At 41.4% G+C, this 21,874-nt stretch overlaps 1 protein-coding gene across 1 annotated transcript; it reads left to right on the forward strand.

The window, feature by feature from the left end:
- The first annotated feature begins 958 nt into the window (after window positions 1-958).
- dcaf5 (ddb1 and cul4 associated factor 5) lies at window positions 959-15,112 on the forward strand. Its single transcript, XM_070841736.1, has 9 exons — window positions 959-1,303; window positions 2,501-2,644; window positions 3,318-3,354; window positions 3,489-3,628; window positions 5,357-5,486; window positions 7,051-7,264; window positions 10,178-10,244; window positions 11,219-11,346; window positions 13,616-15,112. The coding sequence occupies exons 1-9, from the start codon at window positions 1,096-1,098 to the stop codon at window positions 14,939-14,941; spliced, it is 2,394 nt and encodes a 797-aa protein (XP_070697837.1). The 5' UTR covers window positions 959-1,095; the 3' UTR covers window positions 14,942-15,112.
- Window positions 15,113-21,874: the final 6,762 nt, after the last annotated feature.

A 21,874-nucleotide genomic window follows, 5' to 3' on the forward strand; every position in this document is an offset into this window, starting at 1 on the left:
AAAACAATGTTATTTCCTGTAGCTCAAAGTTCAGACTTTGGAAACAGGAGTTGAGCAAACAATCTCACCACAAGATCCCTCCTGAGCTGTCAGTCTCATGGCCTTCATCAACGGCTACTAAAAGGACTCAACTGCTGTTTCTAAGGACAAGAATAAACTCTGAAGCTCAGCTCTTCAGCCAACTTAACTGAGAAGCATTTAAAGTGCTATTCAGAAAATACTGTAAATATTGCACTTTTTTTTTTTACTTATCAGCTTTGAGGACTTATTAAACTATAGATACTTTGCTGATCTAGATAAATGATACAGATTATAATCAACAAATAAATAATTATGTATTATTGTAGGTTAAGATAAAAGATTCTTGATCTGGGGGAGAGCTCACAATCTGTCCAGTAGATAAAATTAGCTCCACATTTACCAAGATTTATCAAGATTAAAACAATGAATCTATTAATTAATTGATAATTATAAGCCATTAATATAATATACTTTGCATTATCTGACATGGCCCATTACGCATGATGAGAGTCTTTGCTTTTTGTTCTTAAAGTATATTTTGATGCTCATACTTGTGTACTTTTACTTAAGTCAAATATCAATGACATGACTCTTACTTGTAACAGAGTATTTCTACACCATGTTACTTCTACTTAAGTAAAACATCTGAGTGCTTCTGCTACATAGTTTATGACAGAGCACCATATAAGCTGACTACACATGTATTGAGTATAACTTGACATGTGTGAGTGCAGGTTTTCTCTTCACACCTCTGGCAGTGAAAAGTGAAGCCTGAAATCTGGGCTTGTTTTAGTACATAAAAAGTCAGAGGGGTGAGTCGTGGCCGGTGATGCTGGGTGACAGACAGGGGGAGAGAGAGAGATCCTCCACCGGAGCAGGAAGCTGAAGCTGCTGCTGCTGCTGGGACTGCCGAGAAGACAGAGGAGGCACGAAACAGCGTCGACACCAGCGGGGGATCCACCATAATGTAGACCGACCGGAGCCGGAACAGCCGTGCGCCAAGTCCACCGAAGAGCCGATGTCGAGGCGGTGAGGAGGAAAGCAGAGCGGGCCGTGTTTTTGTTCGTGGAGAAAATGAGGGAGCTGAAGGGCTGCGGTATGCGCTCCTCAGTGGGCTTTCTGTCCCGCAGAGAGCTGACTGGGCAGCCGCTCATGAAGGAGGAATTCCAGAGACGCAGGCTGGCAGGCTGCACCAGCCTCTTCAAGAAGGATATGCTCGGACACTTCGGCTGTGTCAACGCCATTGAGTTCTCCAACAACGGCGGGGAATGGCTCGTATCTGGTAAGTTGACAAATCCCCCCCCCCCCCCCCCCTCCAACCTCGTCCCCTGCTGGCTGAGACTGTTTTTAAATGTGTTAGCATGCTAATGCTAACTAGCCAGGCAGTCAGCTGAAACCGTCCGGGGCTAGCCGAGGCTAAGCTAGCCTAGCTTATCCAGCTAGCAGGCTAGCTAGCTAGCTAACGTCAAACCGCACAGCAGGCAGCTCGGAGGGCAGCAGCCCCGGACCAGTCCCATATGTCAGCCCACAAGCTCATCGCTGTGGCCGCTGAAGTGCACCTCTTTCCCCTCTGATGGGTCTAATCATGGCCTCCTCCTGAAAACACAGAGCTATTTGTGTCCTGAGAGGATTAAAAAACATCATCTGGCCTAGTGTAACAGCCCGAGGCTTGCCATTTTTGGTCCACTGGGGATGTTTACAATAGAGCTGCAGTTCACCTAATCAATGCCAGTGTGTGAGTAGACTCCACCTGACCAGGTGAGTGAAACTATATGGATGCACCTCGTTAACTGCCACCTTGATGACTGCATTATATATATTGTTCCTGGCTAATTGAGTATAATTATTAACTCTTGGTAGACCATGAAAATGACCTCATCTAGATCTTGCACCATATGCATCACAAAATGGTGCTCATTTACAGTCTGAGTTGTGTGGGGCTGCAACTAACATAGAGAAAATGATAACTGATTAATCAGTTATCATGCACTCTAAGATATGTCCAGCAATGTCCACCACAGTTTCCCACAATCTAAGGTCTTCTAATGTCTTCAAATGTGTTGTTTCGTTAACCAGTAGTCAGAAATCCAAAGATGTTTAGTTTATATTCATATAAAATATAGAAAATCAGCAAATTATCACATTGGAGACGCTGTATCAAGAGAATGTTTTGGAATATTTGTTTAAACATGATTTATCAGAATAGCTGCAGAGTAACTCCTTTTTGTTGTGACTTACTGAGGAGTTTTACCTGTTCAAGCCTCTAAAAATGGTTGAAATGAACCAATCTGATTAGGGAAAATCAGTCTTCGGTTGAAGTGCTTGAGACTCATACACAGCTCGTGATTCAGGGTCTCAAGTAGAAGTTGCTTCACCTTAAAGGGTCACCGGTCAAACAGTTTAAATACCACTGCTCTAGATTGTACTGTACAGTTTTTTTCTAAGCTGATGGTGTCAATCTGTCTTGTCATGTCCTCAGGTGGAGATGACCGGCGGGTGCTCCTGTGGCACATGGAGAAAGCCATCCATGCTCGGTCCAAGCCTGTGAAACTGAAGGGCGAGCACCTGTCCAACATCTTCTGTCTGGCCTTTGACAGTACCAACAAAAAGGTCTTCTCTGGTGGTAAGTGCTAGAAAAAACTGCATCTCTGCTGTTTCTCAACAACAAGGTTTATTCACTCTTCGTAGTTCTTGACCTATGCAAGTGATTTTGTGGCTTATCACTCTAGTGCATGTAGGTAAAAGGTTGTCGTGATTAAAATGACTACAGAAAAGCATGTGAATGCAGTTTTTGATGCAGCAAAGTTAATTCACCTTGAGTTCAATAAAATCAAACATAACAACACTGACTTTAGAGACTCTGCAGGTGTTGGGAAGTGGAAAAAGTGAAAGAAAGAAGCCTTATCTTATGCAAAAGATTGTAGTGGATACAATTTTTGTGTTCATTTAAGTGGTTGCAGGAATTTTGTGTAGCTCATTACACGTTAATGTTGTTGGATGTGAATTATGGATGAGAAAAATCAAAATTTAAGAAGCTGGAGTTACTGAATGATAATTTTGGAGGCATGTGGTGAGCGCTGCAAATTATTTGACAGGATAAAATATTGATGATGCTGTATAAAGATTTAGTTGTTAGTTGACAGATCATTAAGTAACTACAGCAATGAAAAACACCCCTGAACCCCGAGCTGGTTGTGTGTCAACACTCGGGTTAAAGATGAGAGCTGAGAATTCATCTTGTGCTCCTGCTTTTCGTCACTTTGTGATCTACAGTTCGTCTGTTTGCTGTTTTTCAGGAAATGATGAACAGGTGATTCTTCACGATGTGGAGAGGTGGGTTAGATAATGTCATTCAAAACACAGCCATTATAAAATGTTTTTGGCCCTCCAATGATTAAACAGTTTGCTGTTGTTTTGCATTTATACCAACCAAACAGTTAACATTTTGATAATCACCTTTCCAACAGAAGGGAAACTCTGAATGTGTTCCTGCATATCGATGCCGTCTACAGCCTGTCCGTCAGCCCCGTCAATGACAATGTGTTCGCCAGCTCATCTGACGACGGGCGTGTTCTTATCTGGGACACCCGCGAGCCGCCAAGTGCAGGTAAGCGTGGGGAGCATGTGTATTTGTGTAAATATCGGACTGGATGGTGACAATAATACTAACTTAATATAGAAATGCCAGGTGATGCCATGTTTAAAGTTCATTCTCAGGGCTGTGCAATTAAGGCGTAGAATTAAATAAAGGCTTTTAGAATTAAAGCACTTTCCAGATGACATTTGGTTAAGTCAGACGACCCATTAACCATCTAGGATATGATTTCTCAAAGTCTGGAAATATATACTGCTGTCGTGTGCGGCCAACTATGGATCAAATTCCTCCCCGATTGCCTGAACTGAAAGATAAATGAATATATTATAAGATTTTGGCTCAGTCTGGTTAAAAACACTGTGAATGAGTGTCTAAAGTTAACTTAATTACACCAAAATGAACCTCTACAATGTTCTCAGTGATGGTAAAAATACACAAACAGAGCTTGTCTCTCATGTTGTCTCTTTATGGTTGTAATTAAAAAGCTGTTCATAGGCAGCCACGCAGTGTATTTTAAGTGCCTCTGTTGGACTGAAAAGGGTGTTTAGTGCCTCACGATTGGACTAAGCAAGTCTTGTTGATAACTTTAAAAATGCAGTGGATCATCTTGCATGACGTCCACGTCCTTCTATTTTAAAAGCCCTCCTTGTGACCAAGTTGGCCTAATAATACATTTAGCAGTAATCAGTATTCCATTTCTGCCAGCAGGCTTTTCATGTCAACACTGAAGCCCCAGTTTGAAAGGATGCAAGTTTCACACAAATATTTGTTTTTTTAATACATTCTTTTGGTGGTCGAGCTTTCTCTCTAAATATAAGAGGTGTTTTATTATTAAATCCACTGTAGCCATAAGTATAGTGCATCCTACTAAGCCTGGCCTAACCCTAACTTTAAGTATAGCCGAGGCTGATGGGACAGTCTGACGTATTTTCATTTAACATAATTATACAGGGGAGGGGATACAAGTTTATAAATGACAAAAATAGATGAATATAATCACTTATGCTCGTGTGTTAATCCGCCCAGAAATGACAGGCACCCATAAAACTAACAAAAACAACAGAAAGAAAAAAATAAATAGAAAAATGGGCATCAGGTGTGTTGGGAGTGAAGTATATTCTGTGTGTAAAAAAACTTGATAGGTGGGGTTCCTGGAAAATAATTGCATGTTCTGCCAGATTAGTTTCTAATTAGGGTTGGAGCTATTAGAGGAGAGGTCCACCTTCCTTAGCCTGTCAATAGATTATATGTAAAAGGAGCCCATGTGTGAAATGCAGTATATTGTGGAGACCAGTCAGAGCTGAATGAAATGGATGTCAGGAGAGGTTTGTTCCAAGGCTCAGCATTAGTGTGTGCGGAGTTAGAAAAAGAAAGATGTGCCAGGTGAATTGAAATGTATGAGAGACTGTCATCAGTTTTATTATTAAATGATGAAACATCAGGGGAGCACAAACAATACAACTCATCCTGTGGGGACTGTGAATGCCAATATATCAAGTTTCAAGAGAATTTATTTGGTAGTTGTCAAAATATTTAACTTAAAACAACAAATATGATTGATATGTGAGTAGGAGACATCGTCTGGACTCATGAATGTCAGTGATGCTGCGATATTTTGCTCAGGATCAAAGTGGTGGCCTGACAGACTGGTATCGACGTCCCTGGAGCCCTGCTGCCTGTGTAGCTAAGTGTTAATAATGATTTCAGTGTAGTTCATTAAAATCTCGTCTCCTCCCGCAGAGCCGTTCTGCCTGGCCAGCTACCCCTCAGCCTTCCACAGTGTGATGTTTAACCCCGTGGAGCCCAGGCTGATCGCCACTGCCAACTCCAAGGAGGGAGTTGGATTATGGGACATCCGCAAGCCACGCAGGTTTCACATTTTTCTCTTGACCCATTTTTCAAGATATGACCAAATTTATTCCTTAGCTTTTATTGCAACATCAGTGAAAAACATCATGGCTTAAAAGAAGGCAAATAAACCATAGAAGAAGTAATAAAAACAAAGAAAAACTCATTAGAGATGATAAAACATAATTATACTGTACAGTGAACATACAGTATGTTTTCATTGTCATTTTGCATTTGTTAATTGGTGTTAATTGTTGTTTTGGACTCTCAGTTAGGTCAATATGAGTTATTTATATCAACAGAGTTAGTCTACAAACATGATCCATGTTTGTCCTGCTCGTGCACACCAGGTGGCGCTGTTGTCTCACTGTTAAACTAATCGCTGTTGGTCCTCTGCCAGTCACAGAACCGTCTCTCTGCAAAAACCAAATGTTTATACCACTAAAATTACACTTAATCGCACAGAGTGAGTGTTCACACACACTCAGGGTAGTTTAGTTTTGGGTTATTAGTACACAAGTGACGGCAGTTCCAATAAAAGTAAGCACTGAGTAATTTTTCTTCCTCCACTGTTGGCTCTACCTCTCTGCAGTGTGGGGATGTTTACAGTCACTTCTTAGAAATTCCCTCAATTCACAGTTGAAGTTTATTTAATGAAATACCTTGTGAAATACCTCTTGTGATTAGCTGCTGACATATTACAGTAAAACTTCTCATGATAGATCTGATCACCAAAAAAAAACCCACTATTATTTTGTTTTGAAAATGCTTCACAAGACTTCAAAGTGTAAGGAAAAATTGGATCCTTTAATATCCAGAGTTCATGTTTTCCAACATGACTACTGTGTGATTACTTTATATCAAAGAAAAATAAGGAACAAGACAGGCCAAAGAGGAATAATGGTCATCCACAACTTTAGAGCTTCAGTTTGACACAACAAGATCTGAACTGTGATATTGTTGGTATTTAGTCTTAAGAGTGAAATCCAAATTTAAATCAAAACTCCTAAGAAGACTAGTCAGGTTGAACCTTTTGACTCGTTTTCAAGTATTCTGTAATATTTGAGGGTGGAGATACGATCATCTGGTTTATTGACATCCCACCATAATATTCAGGTTGTTAGTTTCCATCCACAAGCTAAATATCCCACTTAATTTCTCTTGAGGAACATTTGGAAATATCAAACCTGTTATTCTGTTATTTTGTGCCATGTGATTCGGTCTTAAACATTTTCTGTCTCACTTCTAGCTAGAGTGGGACTTTATTCTTTTAAAAGGTTATATGTATGTACTTGCAGTCACACATTTAAATAAAGGATTAATAATAAGAATACTAATAATAAGTTTTTGTTCCACTAGAAAGGTGAGTTATGTTGTTAACTGGACATCAAAATATGACCATCATTTTTAAATATGAAATAAAGAATTCCCACTAACAAAAAGCAGACTCATTATGATAATTCAGGTCCAATCCTTTGTAATAATATGGATATATTTAACAAATTTAGGCAGGTTTTAAAAGTGAGGACTGGTGCATTCAAATCTTTCTTCTCCCTCTAATGTATTCTTTCCTTCTGTTCTCTCAGCTCATTGCTGCGTTATGGAGGCAGCATGTCACTACAGAGCGCCATGAGCGTCCGTTTCAACAGCACCGGCACCCAGCTGCTGGCGCTGCGGCGCCGCCTGCCGCCCGTCCTCTACGAGCTGCACTCTCGCCTGCCCAGCTTCCAGTTCGACAACCAGGGCTACTTCAACTCCTGCACCATGAAGAGCTGCTGCTTCGCTGGGGACAAAGATCAGGTTGGTCACCAGACCGTGTGAATCCTGAACTAAAACCACAGCTACATCATTACTAGTACCAGAGCAGGGTGTAGAAACCTGCTTAATAAAGAAACACATTTAATTGAAGCAGAACAGAAAGAAGAAAAACGATGCAAGAAGAGTTTGAAGGCATCTATTTCCAATTCTAGTTAGTGTCCTAACATTTCAAAACACACCATCCACTGCGTAATATAAGTATGAAATGTCTCTTGAAAAATCTCTTTTGGCCTGCCATGAAAGCAGAGTGTGATTTAGCCCCTGATACACTGAGCAGATACAGAATATAGATGTGCGGTTTATGATCACTTCGAATGAAATGTAAGGAGAATACTGAGAACATGTGGGATCACTAGAAAGAATAAAAATAGAAGAATATATTAATTCCGTCTGTGAAATTGGGACTTTTGAGTACTGGAGGAACACCAGAAGCCTGTGTACTCAGCCAATGGTCCTCCCGTTGGTCCTCCTCAGACATGACATCACCCTGCAGCCATGTTTATTATGTTAACATTATCCGCGGGTGTCAGCAGAGCTTGTGAAGGCTTAAAAAAATGATCCCTCTCCACATGAGTGAAGAAGGTAGTCTAAAGGTTACAGAATCAGGTCAGGGCTTTACAGGAAGGTTGATGGTTCGAATCTGCTCACCTGCTGCTGAGTTTGAGAGAGAATCTGAATCTGAATTGGTTTTTTGACTTTGATGAGGATTGTTGAGGAGCAAAAACACCCAGCTTTGATTAATCAGGGGGACAGTAGGAGATTTCAGGGTCATATGTGTGTTCAGTATCAGTAATAACATTTTACAAGGTTTACATAATTCTAATAAAAGGAAATACAGATATAGTGTTCCTCATGTATTTGTGATACATGTGCACTGTTAATGGCTCAGATAGAAGATTTGATTGTCTAAATTACAAGTATTCTCATGTGTGTGTATGTATATAATAGAGTGCGACTTAAAGATGAAAACATTTGCCATTTGTTGCCCATCTGAAAGTACTTAAAAGTTTGTACCTCTTAACTCCTGTGTTGACCTAACCAGTAATGTTGGGATGTTGTTTTTGGAAGGGTTGGATTTGATAATGATGTCTAATCAACACTTGGAAATCCAAAATGTTAGTGTGGATCCTGGGTCATCAAAGAGGTATTAATGTAGTTTAAAAGGTTTAATATGTCTTCCTACTGATGACTTATGGATTTAATAATAACTTTGTAATGACTTGATGCTGCCTGATTGGCCTCTGGCCCCTTATAAAGTTTGGCAAAGTGACCATTCAGTGTACAGTTACATGATTTAGGGAGCAGAGATGTTGCCAAGCTGTCTATACAGTGGTAGCTTTTCCTCTCATATATCTGGTTGTGTTGCACTATTGTAGGCAATGTTGAAACTCAATGAACAGCACTTCACCATCAAGTGTCTTCACTTGTCAGATATCAAACTTCCAGTTTGGAGATCAAAACTAAAGAATTTCTTAAACCCAAAAGTAAGTAAGTAAGTAAATAAGACAGCACAATTTAAATGAAAATAGGTGGCAAAATAAACCGTCACACATGACAAGGGACGTGATGATGATGATTTTGCTTGTTAAAGCAGGAGCTTTATCCCATCTTGTCCCACCGTTGCTCTCACAGCTCTACCAATTTTCAGAAATGTCCTCATGTATTCACAGACACACAGACGACAGAGGATTTTCTCAGAATGGTGTTAAAGCAGAGGTGCAGTAACTAACCACACAAACCTGATGGAAAGAGGGAGGGAGGGAGTTATGGGTGTGACATTCCTACTTGACGTGTCCTCTGGGAACCTGAGGCAGAGCACACAGGTGCTCAGTTCACGGTGTGTTCATGTGCCCCGGAGCTACAGACATATGAGTAACAGCCTGTTTAAGGAGTAATGTTTTTCATCACCACAAAGCATTTTATGTTGGTTCCTTTTTAAAAGAAGACATTGCTATTTTTCTTCCAAAAAAGTTCCTGAAACAGCTAATTTAAAAGAGAAATGTACCCACAGAGACCAGCAGAATATTTACAGGAAATTGAAGACATTTTTTAAAATCACAGGCAAATAAAATGGCACAAAAATAATTCACAATGTGACACAATGTCAGAAATCCAGCAGCACAATACAATCCATATAAACAAATGTAAATGATTTAGCAAAAATGTGCCTCCAGGTGGTAAAATAAGACTCGACAGACCCCCCAATTGAATAGAAATGTGCTAAAAGAAAGAAAAGAAAAACAGCGGAGGAAAACATTCTGCTCCTTCACATTGTGCACCCTAAATATTTGTATATGGATGCTTATGTCCAGTGTACAACCAACCTCCAGATGTTAGCAAATCAGGCTCCAATATAACTTAGCTACTCTCAACTGCTGTCTATTCACAGCATTATCAGATGAATAACCACACGTGTTAATTCAGGAAGTAACTACCCATTACAGTCAGTGCAAATACGTCTCGTGTTTCAGCCTCTTTTTTTCCTCTACGTGTCGTATGTATGTATATATGTATGCATAAGAACCAAGCGTATCCCCCACTCCGGCTCTGTCAAAACTTACCTTAAGCGACAGGTTTAAGTGGAACCATCTGTTTACGCAGTCTAATAACAGTTCAGACGAGGAGCAGGAGCTGTGTCGGGGTCAGACTGTCATGTCATGTCAAGAGCGTGTTTGATCCACATTATGAGACGAAACGTTGTGATAAGATCTGGTGGTTTTGTGCCATATATTGACCCCCCCAAGGTTCGTCTCTCTCAGTGTGTGTGTGTGTGTGTATATATATATAATATAAATATTTCCTCTCCCTTGAGGTCTGATGGAAAGTTTTGCCATACAAAACAGAGCAGACTTAAATCTCTAAACATCCGTGTGCTTTTTTTCCCCTCTCTCTCAGTACATCTTGTCCGGGTCAGATGACTTCAACCTCTACATGTGGAAAATCCCAAAGGATCCTGAAGCAGGTGAGTTATTGAATCTGTCTGCACCGACTGCATGTTTATGTGGACGTACGCTGATGTGTAGGCGATGATTTACCTCGATCTTTGTGTCTCCACATGATAAAAGAAGAAGAAATATTTAATCATCTGCTTCCCAAGGAGGGCTTGTTAATTTTCTTCTGTCTGCTCCGATAAATACTTTGTTTTCCTTTGTGTCTTTGCTTTAAGGTCACGCTGCTTGTCAGACAATCAGAGCTTGTAAACAGATGTACCATAACTGACACATAGCTGGCTTTAAGGACAAAGTTTTGTTGACCTGTCATGCTGCAAGGTTAAAGATTTCAGTGGCGTCAGGGTATACAAAACAAACCTGATACCACTTGCTGTCAAGTTTTAACCCCAGAAAGAGTGATGGACTGTGAGCATCAACCCAGACTGTGGTTTGCCCTCCGTTCATTTGGTCACAATAGACTTTCCAAGCATGAGTAGCTATCAGATATCCTGTATCATCGTCCATGTCATTATATAAGCCTCCATTTTGTCACCCGTGTGAAACTGCACCAACTTTGAATGTTTTGACCTGTCCAAACAGACTAAAAAGCAAACATTAATGTTGAATAGCTTGAAATAGACACTCCACATAGGCTCGCTGTGAAGACAACTCAAATCTAATTATTCTGAGAAGAAAATCCCAAACATGCAGCAGTCCCAAGAATGTCGTTTGTAGCTCTGTGGCACCACCTGACACTTTAATGGATTTTATTTTCCCTGGAGTTACTCACACTGAAAACATGCACACTGGGTATATTTTGATATCAAGAGAATGGAAGATTATGAGAATCACTTTACTGCTGTTATGACTGCCATATTTCTCCATCTGAGTATCCAGAGGCAGGTTGAATAATCATTGCTGAACATGTTTGTCTCAGTGAATCCTTGTCGTAGACTCTGCCAGTGTCACATTAAACAAACAAGCATCATTATGTTCTTCCATCCAGGAGGCCCTGGTCGTGTGGTGAACGGGGCTTTCATGGTCCTGAAGGGCCACCGCTCCATAGTGAACCAGGTTCGCTTCAACCCTCACACCTACATGATCTGCTCCTCTGGCGTGGAGAAAGTCATCAAGGTCAGTAAAAGAGCACTGGTGCTGTATTTTATTTATTTTTTTTTAGAGAGGCAAGTCTTCCATCCACTGCAGCGTCAGGATGATGTAGCGGTCGGAGAATTGGTTCTGTAAGTGGACAGGCTAAATTTTAGTCTGTGTCCTCAGATGTTCAGACAGTAGACGTGCCCTTAAGGGAGACATTGATCTCCAATGACACCACGCAGTAACTGACTTCCCTCTGTGGAGTGGGGAATGAAGATGGACCTCCCACCATCATTGACTGTCGCCTGTAACAGATGACGTTTGGCAGCATTCAGAAACTGGGTCGTTTGAAGATATGAATGGTTCCATAGATAAAGTCTGTATGAAACCAGACCCAGACCATGATTTACTGCCAGGCTTCAGAAAGTCTTAACAAATGAAGGTAGCTTGGATCAAGTACAGAAGGCTTCATAAAAACATGAGTAAATCAAGCGTTTTTGCTGAAGCTGTCAGTGTAGCTCATGCTTGATTAGGCTTTGGCATCACTTTTATTTTGTAGTTGAAATTAAAAAACTGACTCCAGATAGAATTCATATAGCAGGTCATTTGTTTTGATCTGTTGACTTCCTTGATAAGAACTTGCTGTTTAAAAAAACAGTCCTCAACATGAAGATATTACGCTGTTGGAATAACAATCGTAGCACACACCAGCTGTGATCCTGTACTAGAAGTGTTATTCAGTGTGAGCTCTCTGGGGCGCTGTATTGTCCTGGTGCTGACCTTATGAATAAACCAGACGGCATTTGAAGTTGGCTTTATGTCTCACCAGTATTTGACTGACTCATAAGCATCATCAGTCAGTTATTTTGCCTGTGCTAGAAACAGAAGACATGTTGTTCCGTAATCTTTAACTCATATCAGTGAACAGTCCGCTCCAATGTTCTTCACATATATGTTTATTAGCTCATTAACATATTTTTCAGTAATAGACGTGCTGAGAAAGAATTCGGCCCTTCAGATTCTCCCTGTTACGTTCTGTGGCTAACAATGTATACAAGCAGAAAAATAAAGTGCCCCTCTGATCTTCTGCTTTACTTCTGTAATAAGGTAGACCCCAAAACATGGTTACAGCAATGAAGTGCTATCTCTAACAAGCCTTTGAACTGTGTCATATTAAACTTAAAAGGTTATTATTCATACAGGACACATTTAAGCTTTTACAAGGTTCACATCAATGAGTTATGACTTCATAACAAAATAATAATTTGAGTGGTTTCTGCCTGTTGTAATTAACTTAAATGACATTTGGATTTGTCAGTCACTGCGTATCGCGCTTATTTAACCTCTCAATCATTTTAACTGGAGAAGAAAAGGGGCCCATTCATTACATTCTACCCACAACACTTTGTAGAGTGAAACCACCCAAACTATCACAAGCTGCCCAAAGCAATTTTATACCTGACCAGTCTAATAAAAAGAAAAAAGTAGTCCAGTTGGGCGGAAAAATACCCAATCTGGCATCACTGCATTCAGTAGTTGGTGCACATGGTAGCGTGCCAACTTAAGAAAAGTTACTATGCAACTTTTATTCTACACACAACAGAGTGATGAATGACTCAACACACCAAACACGATATGTCACACAACAGTATTTTATTGTTGTTCTGTTATGTTGATATTGTGGTTTGTGTTTGTGCAAATATATTTGGCTAAATGAAGTTGTGTGTGTTGGCAGATAGACACTTTTATTCAGAAATACAGTAAAATCATGGTTGATTATAGTGTGAATTTTAAAAATCTTGAACAGATATTCTCCTCCAAATAAGACCTGTGTGGAGTTAAGGTAGTCAGGAATGGTGTCTTGCTTAGACTGTTATTATAAGTGGGGTAAGTGCTTGTTAACAGTCTAAAAATCTATTTAGTAGGAGAAACTATTCATATAAAAGCATTTTCAGAGGGGGAGGAAAGACTCAGATTCTTCTTCAGTACAGTAACACAAGCTGTCTGTTTTGTACATTTTACTGTACAGAGCGAAAGGTGATACAGGTGCAGGTGCTCTGTAATATGAGGCTATCAATAACAGGGAATCTTTCAAACTGACCTGGGCCTCTCCACTTTTTCACTCCTCACTTTTGCTCCGTCCATTTTTCATTCTGTCATTCTGCCTTCCAATCTGTCCAACTTTAAATCTTCACTTTTTTTTCCTTCATCTCCATCATCTCCCTTTTCCATCCTTTCCTCGTGACTTAATTTCTCCTTCCACATGCTTTCCCACCGTTCCTCTCCACCGTTTCTCCATCTGTCTCAGGTGTGGAGTCCCTACCAGCAGCCCGACAGTCTAGGCGACCTGGAGGGTAGAGTGGAGGACAAGTCACGCAGCCTCTACACCCACGAGGAGTACATCAGCCTGGTGCTCAACAGTGGCAGTGGTCTGTCCCACGACTACGTCAGCCAGTCCATCCAGGAGGATCCACGCATGATGGCTTTCTTTGACTCTTTGGTGCGTCGAGAGATCGAGGGCTGGAGCTCCGACTCAGACAGTGACCTGAGCGAGGAGGCCATCATGCAGCTCCACGCCCGTGGACGCCGCTCTACGCGGGCCACACCGGCAGCTCCAGTTGCCGCCTCGGCTGCCGGTCACCACAGTGACTCCGATAACTCGTCGTCATCGTCTCTGGCTGGACCCGATGGCTCAGGAGGGGAAGAGCAAGCCGGAGCGGAGGCGGAGGAGCAGCCGAGGAGACGAAGCAGGCATCAGCGGCATCAGTCTGGCTTCCTCGTGAACGAAGACTCTGATTCGAGTGAGTTTTGGCTCGACCCCATGCCCCGGCCTCGTTCCCCCAGCCCTAGGGACAATTCCACGCTGTCGAGCCCCACCTCCTCCCCTTCGCTCCCTGCCAGGGCCTCCAGCTCCTCCTCATCCACCTCCAGCTCCAGTAGTGACGACGAGGAACGGCGCAGTGCAGTGAGGCGGCGCAACGTCATGCGGCGACGACGCATGCATGTGGTCTCAAGAGCTGGGGAGCGACCGGAGTCTGTACAGGCTCTGTTTTCAGCCATTGACTCCTGCAGTTACCCATCAATATCGGTCGATGACCTGTCTTCCTCCTCGTCAGGCGAGGAACAAAACTCCCTCCAAATCAAGCCTCGCACTGGTGGTGCCAGAGATGAGGAAAAATGCCTGAGCCCTTCTGACTTTGTGTGTCTGAGCCCAGTTATGTCCCCCGAGAGTCTAGAGAATGAGGAAGGGAGTGACAGGACCGAGCTGGAAAGACATCCAGCTGCGTCTCCGCGGCCACTGGCTGGACACAGGACTGAAGAAGGGGCCGCTACAGAGCCGGCTTTAGACAGCTCTGATAGCGGAGAGGCTTGTAGCAGCTTGGGGGCTTTAGACAGTAACTCCCAGAGCCGACACAGCCCTGGAGTGAACGGCCAGCACAGGACTGTGGTGCCACACGCGAGTGAGAGCCTCCATTTCTCCTCAGAATCAGAGGAAGAGACTGGCGTTACTCCTGAAGGCACGAGACCACAGAGAGAAAAAGGCCTGGCACAGAGCGCTCTGAAACGGACTCATGTGGGATCAGAGGAGGGGGAGCCAGCCTCCTCACCCTTGGAAAAGAAGTTAAAAACATAGTAACATCTCTTTCTCCCGGAAAGAAATTATTTGTTAACAGACTTAATTTAGGAAGTGGGTTTTCTATGGGTTTTTACAACTCAGCTTTTTCATTTTGCGTCTTGTAGCCATGTGACACATATGAACTCACGCTGATTATAAGCACAAGACTTTAAGGAACTAAAAAAGAAAGTGTGTTTAGTTTTTGTTTCTGAACAAATTAATTGGACAGTGTCATCATTCTTCCGGTCAAACCACAGATGACACTAAAGATGGAAAATATAAAACATAAGCTAAATATTGTGATAACACTGGTATTTTAAGTGAAACGCATTTGTTTTCATGCAGCATTAGTGTTTCTTTCTTCTGCTCTGGTTGTAGCAGAAAGCTCCACCCAGGACTTGGAGCTCCTCCAACCGTAACAAAAAAAAAAAAAGGTTATGGAGGACAAAAGCTTTGCAGCATTTAAATTTCTACAGTTTCACACTGAGCGTAAATCTGATTGGGCTTATCTTCATTTTAAAGTGATTCTTGGCGGAGACTGCCTCAGGCTGTCTGAACGATTGACTGTGTATCCATAGAAATCTTAAGAAGCACCATTTGTTTAAGCTGTGCATTGAAATGATGCTTTCAGTGTCTCTACCAATTGTTTTTTGTCTCATTATCCAGCCCCTGGGTATCATTACAAGCCAGCGCTTGCGTTCTGTTTTCATGCAATTAAAGAATTATTTGTTCTCCAACGACAATGCCCCAACTTCTTCCTGAGGATTCACCGGTTGGTGAAATATTTACTTTCTCTGACACATGTCTCGTCTGAAATAATAAAAAAAACGAGACTTGGGTCCTCCTCTAAAACTGCCAACCGAGTTGCCATAGCAACACAGCCTCAACTCTCTTGTGAAAGAAATCTGAAGCCTTTTCAGCTGGCCATGACCCTGAGCAGCCAACGCCGGCCAGAGCAGAATATTTTATTGACTAAACCCAAAGCTATCTTTGCTTTCATCAAGACAATAATTAAATCAGCGAGCGGCTTTGCTGAATAAAACATAAACATTAATGAGAATTAAAGCAGTGATTCAGATATCACAAATACTTAATTTCCATCTCAGGGGGGAGAAAATACATGGAAAACATTTAGTACCGAAGTTTTGGGCTACTCGGAAAAATTTATTTAAAGCAGTTAACAAATCTCACCATGAGGTCCATTTAGCAGCTGTTCTCCAGCTATCGATCAACTTTAAACAGGAGAATTTTCAAGGTAAAAGTACAGAAAACACACAAAAATAAATCCTACAAATATTCCCAGAAGAGACAGGATGCTGGCCTGTCAGGAGGTGAATAACCATAAATGGAGAAGTATTTGTTGAGCAGCTAATTTGGCCACACCCTCTTAGATTCCCCAACTGTGTAATGATTGTCAGTGAAACACATGATGTCATTGCTTTTTGAGGAAACGGCGATGCCAGTCGTCTCCTGTCTACGGCCGGCCTGAGCGACGGCACTCTTCTGCCAGAGCAGACACCCAGAGGGCATGCCAGTGGTTGTCTGTAAAGATTACAAAAGAAAACGCACTGTGGCATCACGGCCTCACCAGCTGGCTGTGACGTGGCAATCTAAGCGCAGGCAGACATGTAGTTGAGGGTTATCGAGTTGTTTGTACTGCTGTCGTGTCAAAATAATTTCCTTTACTTCTTAGAATGCCTCAGTGTGGCCGACACTTATCTGCAGGAAGTAGACACCCTTCATTTAACCCTCATACTTCCCCTGGGACAACTATTCAAATAGGGATATTGTATGCTTTGGTGTTGTTAACATTTTGTGCCTGCCAGGCTGCATATGGCTTGGAATCAGCTTTTTTAACAGCTAGAAATACAGTTTAACACTTGTGAAATATGTGGAGACTTGAACTTTTACAAATCCTTTGAACGAGGTCTCATATCTTTTACTGTTTCCAAACACTGGCTGGTCACATTAGAGGAGACTTGAATCCATTAGTGTGCCCACAATGGACTGTTTTATCTTTATTTATTCAGGGAAGGTTAACCGGGCATGTGTGCTCTTTGGCAGCGACTCTCTCCTTCATAGGTCACATTCACAACTGGGAGGAGCTCGGTTCAACCACAGCCTTTGAGGACTTCCACAAGAGCAAGCATGGGTGAGGTCCAATGCACCATATTGGTTTGGGAGGGGGCACCTCCCTCAGCTTTTCAGTTTCTTACTATGAGTGTTGGGGTTCTTCATGAACACTTTTCTTTTTGCTGTTTTGTTCATTTCACATGAGATAATTTTGTATTTGTATGTTCGTCCTTGGTTTTCCCGCTGGTTTGTGGTGGGCGGGGCTCAGTTTGAACCTCACTCGGACCTCCTGTTTGCACCAATCAGGATTCAGAGATATTTGAATGAAAATGAGATGGCAGTTGTAGAATTTGCTCATGTTACCAATGAAATGTGGTCAAACCACACTTGCACAATCCTGAAGAAACAGATTTGTTTTCCGAGTTACACTCCAAACTTTAACGCTGATTTTATGCAATATTTAGCCATGAATTTTTAATGTTACAGAGACTTCAAAGAGAAACTGAATTCGCATTGCACCCCAATAACAGTGTCGGGCAAAAAAAACCCCAAACTGTTACATTTGTTTTTCAATTGCAGTTGTATTATTTATAAAGCATATTTACTCCACTTATGATGCTGGTAGACCAGCAACATCCATGTTCTGTGGGATAAAATAATTGTTTTTGTGAATGAAGTCTTCAGTTCCCTGTTGAAAAGGCCAGTCTGATGACAGTGTAATTCAATGAAAATATTGTAAATATAGCGTACAATTAAACTGATCTGTAGCTTTTTAGATAGGCCCTTTTTTCTAAACCCTTAGACTGAGTTCTGACATTCTTTATCCCATGCCCACAGTATGTTCCCTTTGGTCCCAGATGGTGTTTTGGCTCAAGTTGTTTGACACACAAACCCAAACACATGTAAAACTCAATGGGATTATCATGGTTATCCCATACATGGTTTAGCTTTAACAGCAAGGACAGCTATTTAAGAATTCCCCTCCCAACATGACTGAAATACCTTGGGAACTTGCCAGAGACTAGACAGAGCCAAAAGCACCAGCTCTTCACATGACCCTCGGAAAGCAGTCCTGAGCTGCTTTGCACCACTGACTCTTCACAAGATATTCTGGGATTCTGCTGAATAGTTGTGTGTTGACGTCAAGTAGCTGGACAGGGTGAAATTTCTCCAGTCAGCCCAAACCGAACCGTGCAGCCTGGAGTGTGCCATCAGAATAATTATACACATTTCACTGGTTAATCATAATGAGTTAATTGATGCGTTTAATAAGCCATCATTTGCAGTGTTGAGAGGGAGAGCCTCCTTTGTCAGCCGGCCAATTAGAGCTCCTGTTGCTCTGTGGCTTGGACCTGTTTTAGTTTTAAATGTGACTTAATGGACATAATGAAATAGACAAATGATAGAAAAACTCATTAGCAAATTAAATTCAAAAGCAACAATTAAAAGAAAGGCCTGTTAGCCACGCTAGCGGCCTGGCTCCAGGGCTGGCAGAGTCATCTGCTCCATCACTTTGGTCCAGACTCAAATATCTCAGCAACCAGTGGACGAACTGCCATGACATTTTCTACAGACGTGCACGGTCCTCAGAGGATAAAGCCAACTGACTTTGGTTCCCCTGACTTCTCATATGGAGCCCTCCGACAGATCGACATTTATGCTTTTCAGTGAAATGTCTAGAAAACTATTCTAGAAAACTGCTCTGTGTTAGCATGCTGTCACACTCAACCAAGATGGTTAATGTGGTGACTATTTATACCTGCTGAACATTAGCATGTTAGCATTTTCACTGTGAGCACATTAGCCTACTGACATTAGCACTTAGCTCATCTATGCTGCCAGCTTGGCTGTAGACTTGTTCAAATGTATTTTGGAAATCCATTTGTAAAATAAGTAAATCATTTATTATTTGAAGACATTGATGATTAAATTGAGTTATGGATTAGTCCTCAGACTGTTTACTTAAGTAAAAGTAGAGATAGTACAGCCTAAAATACTCGATTACAAGTAGAAGTCCTGGAAGTCCCAAAGTGTCCAAAGTAAAAATACCCATTTCAGAGTAATACATTATTACATGATTCTGTTATTTATCACAAACACACGTAAGAGCATTTTAATTTTGCACTTCTTCACTGTGGAGCCAATCTCACTTTGGTTACAAGGGAGTAGATTAGTGGTATAGTGGTGCTTCATGTTATGTTCAAACATACAGTTTATATATAAAAAGTAACAAAAGTGCCTCTGAAATGTAGTGAAACTTTAAAAATGCATAAAATACAAATACTCAAGTAGAATAAACTACAAGTGCCTCATAACTGTACATAAGTTCAGTGGATCCTTGAATGTAAATTTAACATATTTGTTTTTCAAATGATTGTAGGCTAATCAGCTGATGGAGAAGTGTAGAAGTATCTCCAGGCCTAACAGGCTGCAGTCAGCTACTTTTGGTTTTGTTCTGTCATTGACTTTAATCATCACTGGGCTGCTCTGCACAGGAGCCGCAGGCCTCTTCCTCCAGCCGAGGAGCAGGCGGCGAGCTGGCAGCCTGCTCCCCGTCCCTGACATCACTTTCCCAAACATTCACGCTTGGAAGTTTGTCCATATATGGAAGAGAGCTCCACTTTGTCCTGACTGTCGGGGCTATCCCTGTCGGCATCTTTCCTTCTCTCTCTCTCTCTCTCTCTCTCACTGTGATGTGTGTGTGTACGTGAGAGAGTCGGTTTACCTTACATGGCAGACAGACCTGCCTTCGCTCCACATGTTTACAGGAGCTGCGGTCGTGACTCACCTTTCTTTGCTGATTGACTTGAAGTCTTTGCAAGTACAGTGCAAACAGTGTGCAGTGTTAACACAAGATGGAGGAGCTCAGTAATGACCTGTGTGTGTGTGCGTGTGTATAAATCAGTGGTGGAGGAAGTACTTTGTCACAAGTTAAAGACTTGAGGCACATTCAGGATTTCACTCAAGTAAAAGAACAGCAGCATCAACAAAAAATTTACTTTAAGTATCAATGTAAAAATAGTTTTTTGTTCATTATTACTGATGTTTTACTCAAACAGTATTTTAGCGTTCCATCTGAAGTACTTTATATCCTGTTGGATAGTTTAATCTGTAGCCTCGGATTATAGGATATAAATTGACTTATTTCTTTGTAAAAGCTTGATCTGTAAAGTAACTAACTCCAGCTGTCAGACAAATGTAGTAGAGTTTAAAGTACAAGATCTGAACACTTCTTCCAACAGGGTCTCCCTCAAACAAACTTTGCAGCAGAAGATGTTTCTCTGAAGCCAGACGTCCTACAGGTGTGATACAGGTATTGTTGTGTTTTCTGATGAGTCTGTGCTGCAAATTACACAATTTACACGTTATACTTGAGCATTTTAATTTTACGTGACTTTACACTTACTCAGCTAATTTTTAGAGAGAAATATTGTATATTATAATATTTTTACTCCTCTACATTAAATTTGTGTGTAAGCAGTCTTTTAATATTAATGCACTCTACTTTGGGGTAGTTTGATTTATGGGATAATTATGTGGTTATGTGGTGTAAACTTGTACTAATAACCACAGCTGTAAACAAAATGTGGAATAAAAAGCAGCTTACAATGTTTCTGTCTGGAAGGCAGCAGTAGTGTAACATGGAAGTAAGTACTTGAGTAAATATACTTAGTTACATCTCTCCACTGTCTTTACAAAACAAATACAGGACTTGTAAGTGAGTAAACTGAGTACATGTTTATTGTGGTAAGATCTTTTACTTCAGTGAAAGTTTAAGTTTAAAATACTCTATTACAAGCAAAAGTCTTACTTAACCCATAACTACCCATAGTGACACAGATGTTCTGGAAATTTCCTTATACAGCTTTATCCTTGAATTGAACTCAAGAAGTCCCTCAGTGACAGCTACTGAACATCCTGGTCCAGTCATGTGACCCAGTATCAATTTCCAAAATGTTGGTCTGCCTGATTAAAACCTGTGTCACAAATAGCTGATTTTAAATAGCTTGTTTTGTTATTTTTTGGTAGGTTTCAAACAATTTAACAATTCTAATATTGTCCTAGATTACAATCAACCTGTCCTGACCATATTTTATGAAAAGGTTTATATGAAACAGCTTCTGAAAATAATGCTGTGTCACATATTTAACATTTCAGACCTTGGACAGTAGGGCTAGTGTCTCAAAAATAAGTTCAGAAATGTGTTCCTGGTGGCACATTAAGTCTGTTTTATATCTCCCATAATTTTACTTAAAGGAGAAAAGGGTAAAGTAAAAAGAGTAATAGAGTAAAAATACTCTAAAAACGTATTTTAAGTACTTCTGGGCTTTTAAATATACATTAAAAGTACCAGAAGTAAAAGTACTTCTTATGCAGGATGGTTAAAATGCAACACCTCACACTTCTGCTCTTGTTTTATGTCTCCTCGCAGTCAAACCCTCAGATGTTTGGATCAACCTATGCAGTCAACCTTGGATATAAAGCCTCCTCGCTGACAGCCCAACCAGCCAATCCGCTGCGAGGAGGCGGGACCTGCGCGCCCGAGGCGTCCAATCGGATTCGTCCCTCGGTTATCGATTCAATTTGTCTGAAGCAAAGTTTTTGCGTCTGTCGCTCCTCGACACCAGGACCTGCCTACTGCCTGCCCACCGCCGAGAGCTCCTGCAGGGCAGAAAAAAAAAAAAAAAAACTAGAGCAGATAGAGAGAGAAAGAGAGAGAGAGGGGGAGAGAGAGAGAGAGAGAGAGAGAGAGAGAGCCGGGGGTGGACCGTTAATTTCATCCACACACCGTCTTGAATGCGTGGCGGAGAGCAGGCTGAGCTGATATACTGCTGTGAAACATCACCTCGCCGAGGACCGGGGGACGTACGAGAGAAG

This window comes from Pempheris klunzingeri, chromosome 13 (genome assembly GCF_042242105.1).
Source record: "Pempheris klunzingeri isolate RE-2024b chromosome 13, fPemKlu1.hap1, whole genome shotgun sequence".
In the NCBI taxonomy this organism is placed as follows: Eukaryota; Metazoa; Chordata; class Actinopteri; order Acropomatiformes; family Pempheridae; genus Pempheris; species Pempheris klunzingeri.

Bases quoted from the DNA above. Each gene is read 5' to 3' on its own strand.
- dcaf5 (XM_070841736.1), top strand. From the start codon at position 1,096: ATGAGGGAGCTGAAGGGCTGCGGTATGCGCTCCTCAGTGGGCTTTCTG. The intron at 1,304-2,500 runs GTAAGTTGACAA...TCATGTCCTCAG, and splicing joins CGGGGAATGGCTCGTATCTG to GTGGAGATGACCGGCGGGTG. The intron at 3,629-5,356 runs GTAAGCGTGGGG...CTCCTCCCGCAG, and splicing joins CCGCGAGCCGCCAAGTGCAG to AGCCGTTCTGCCTGGCCAGC.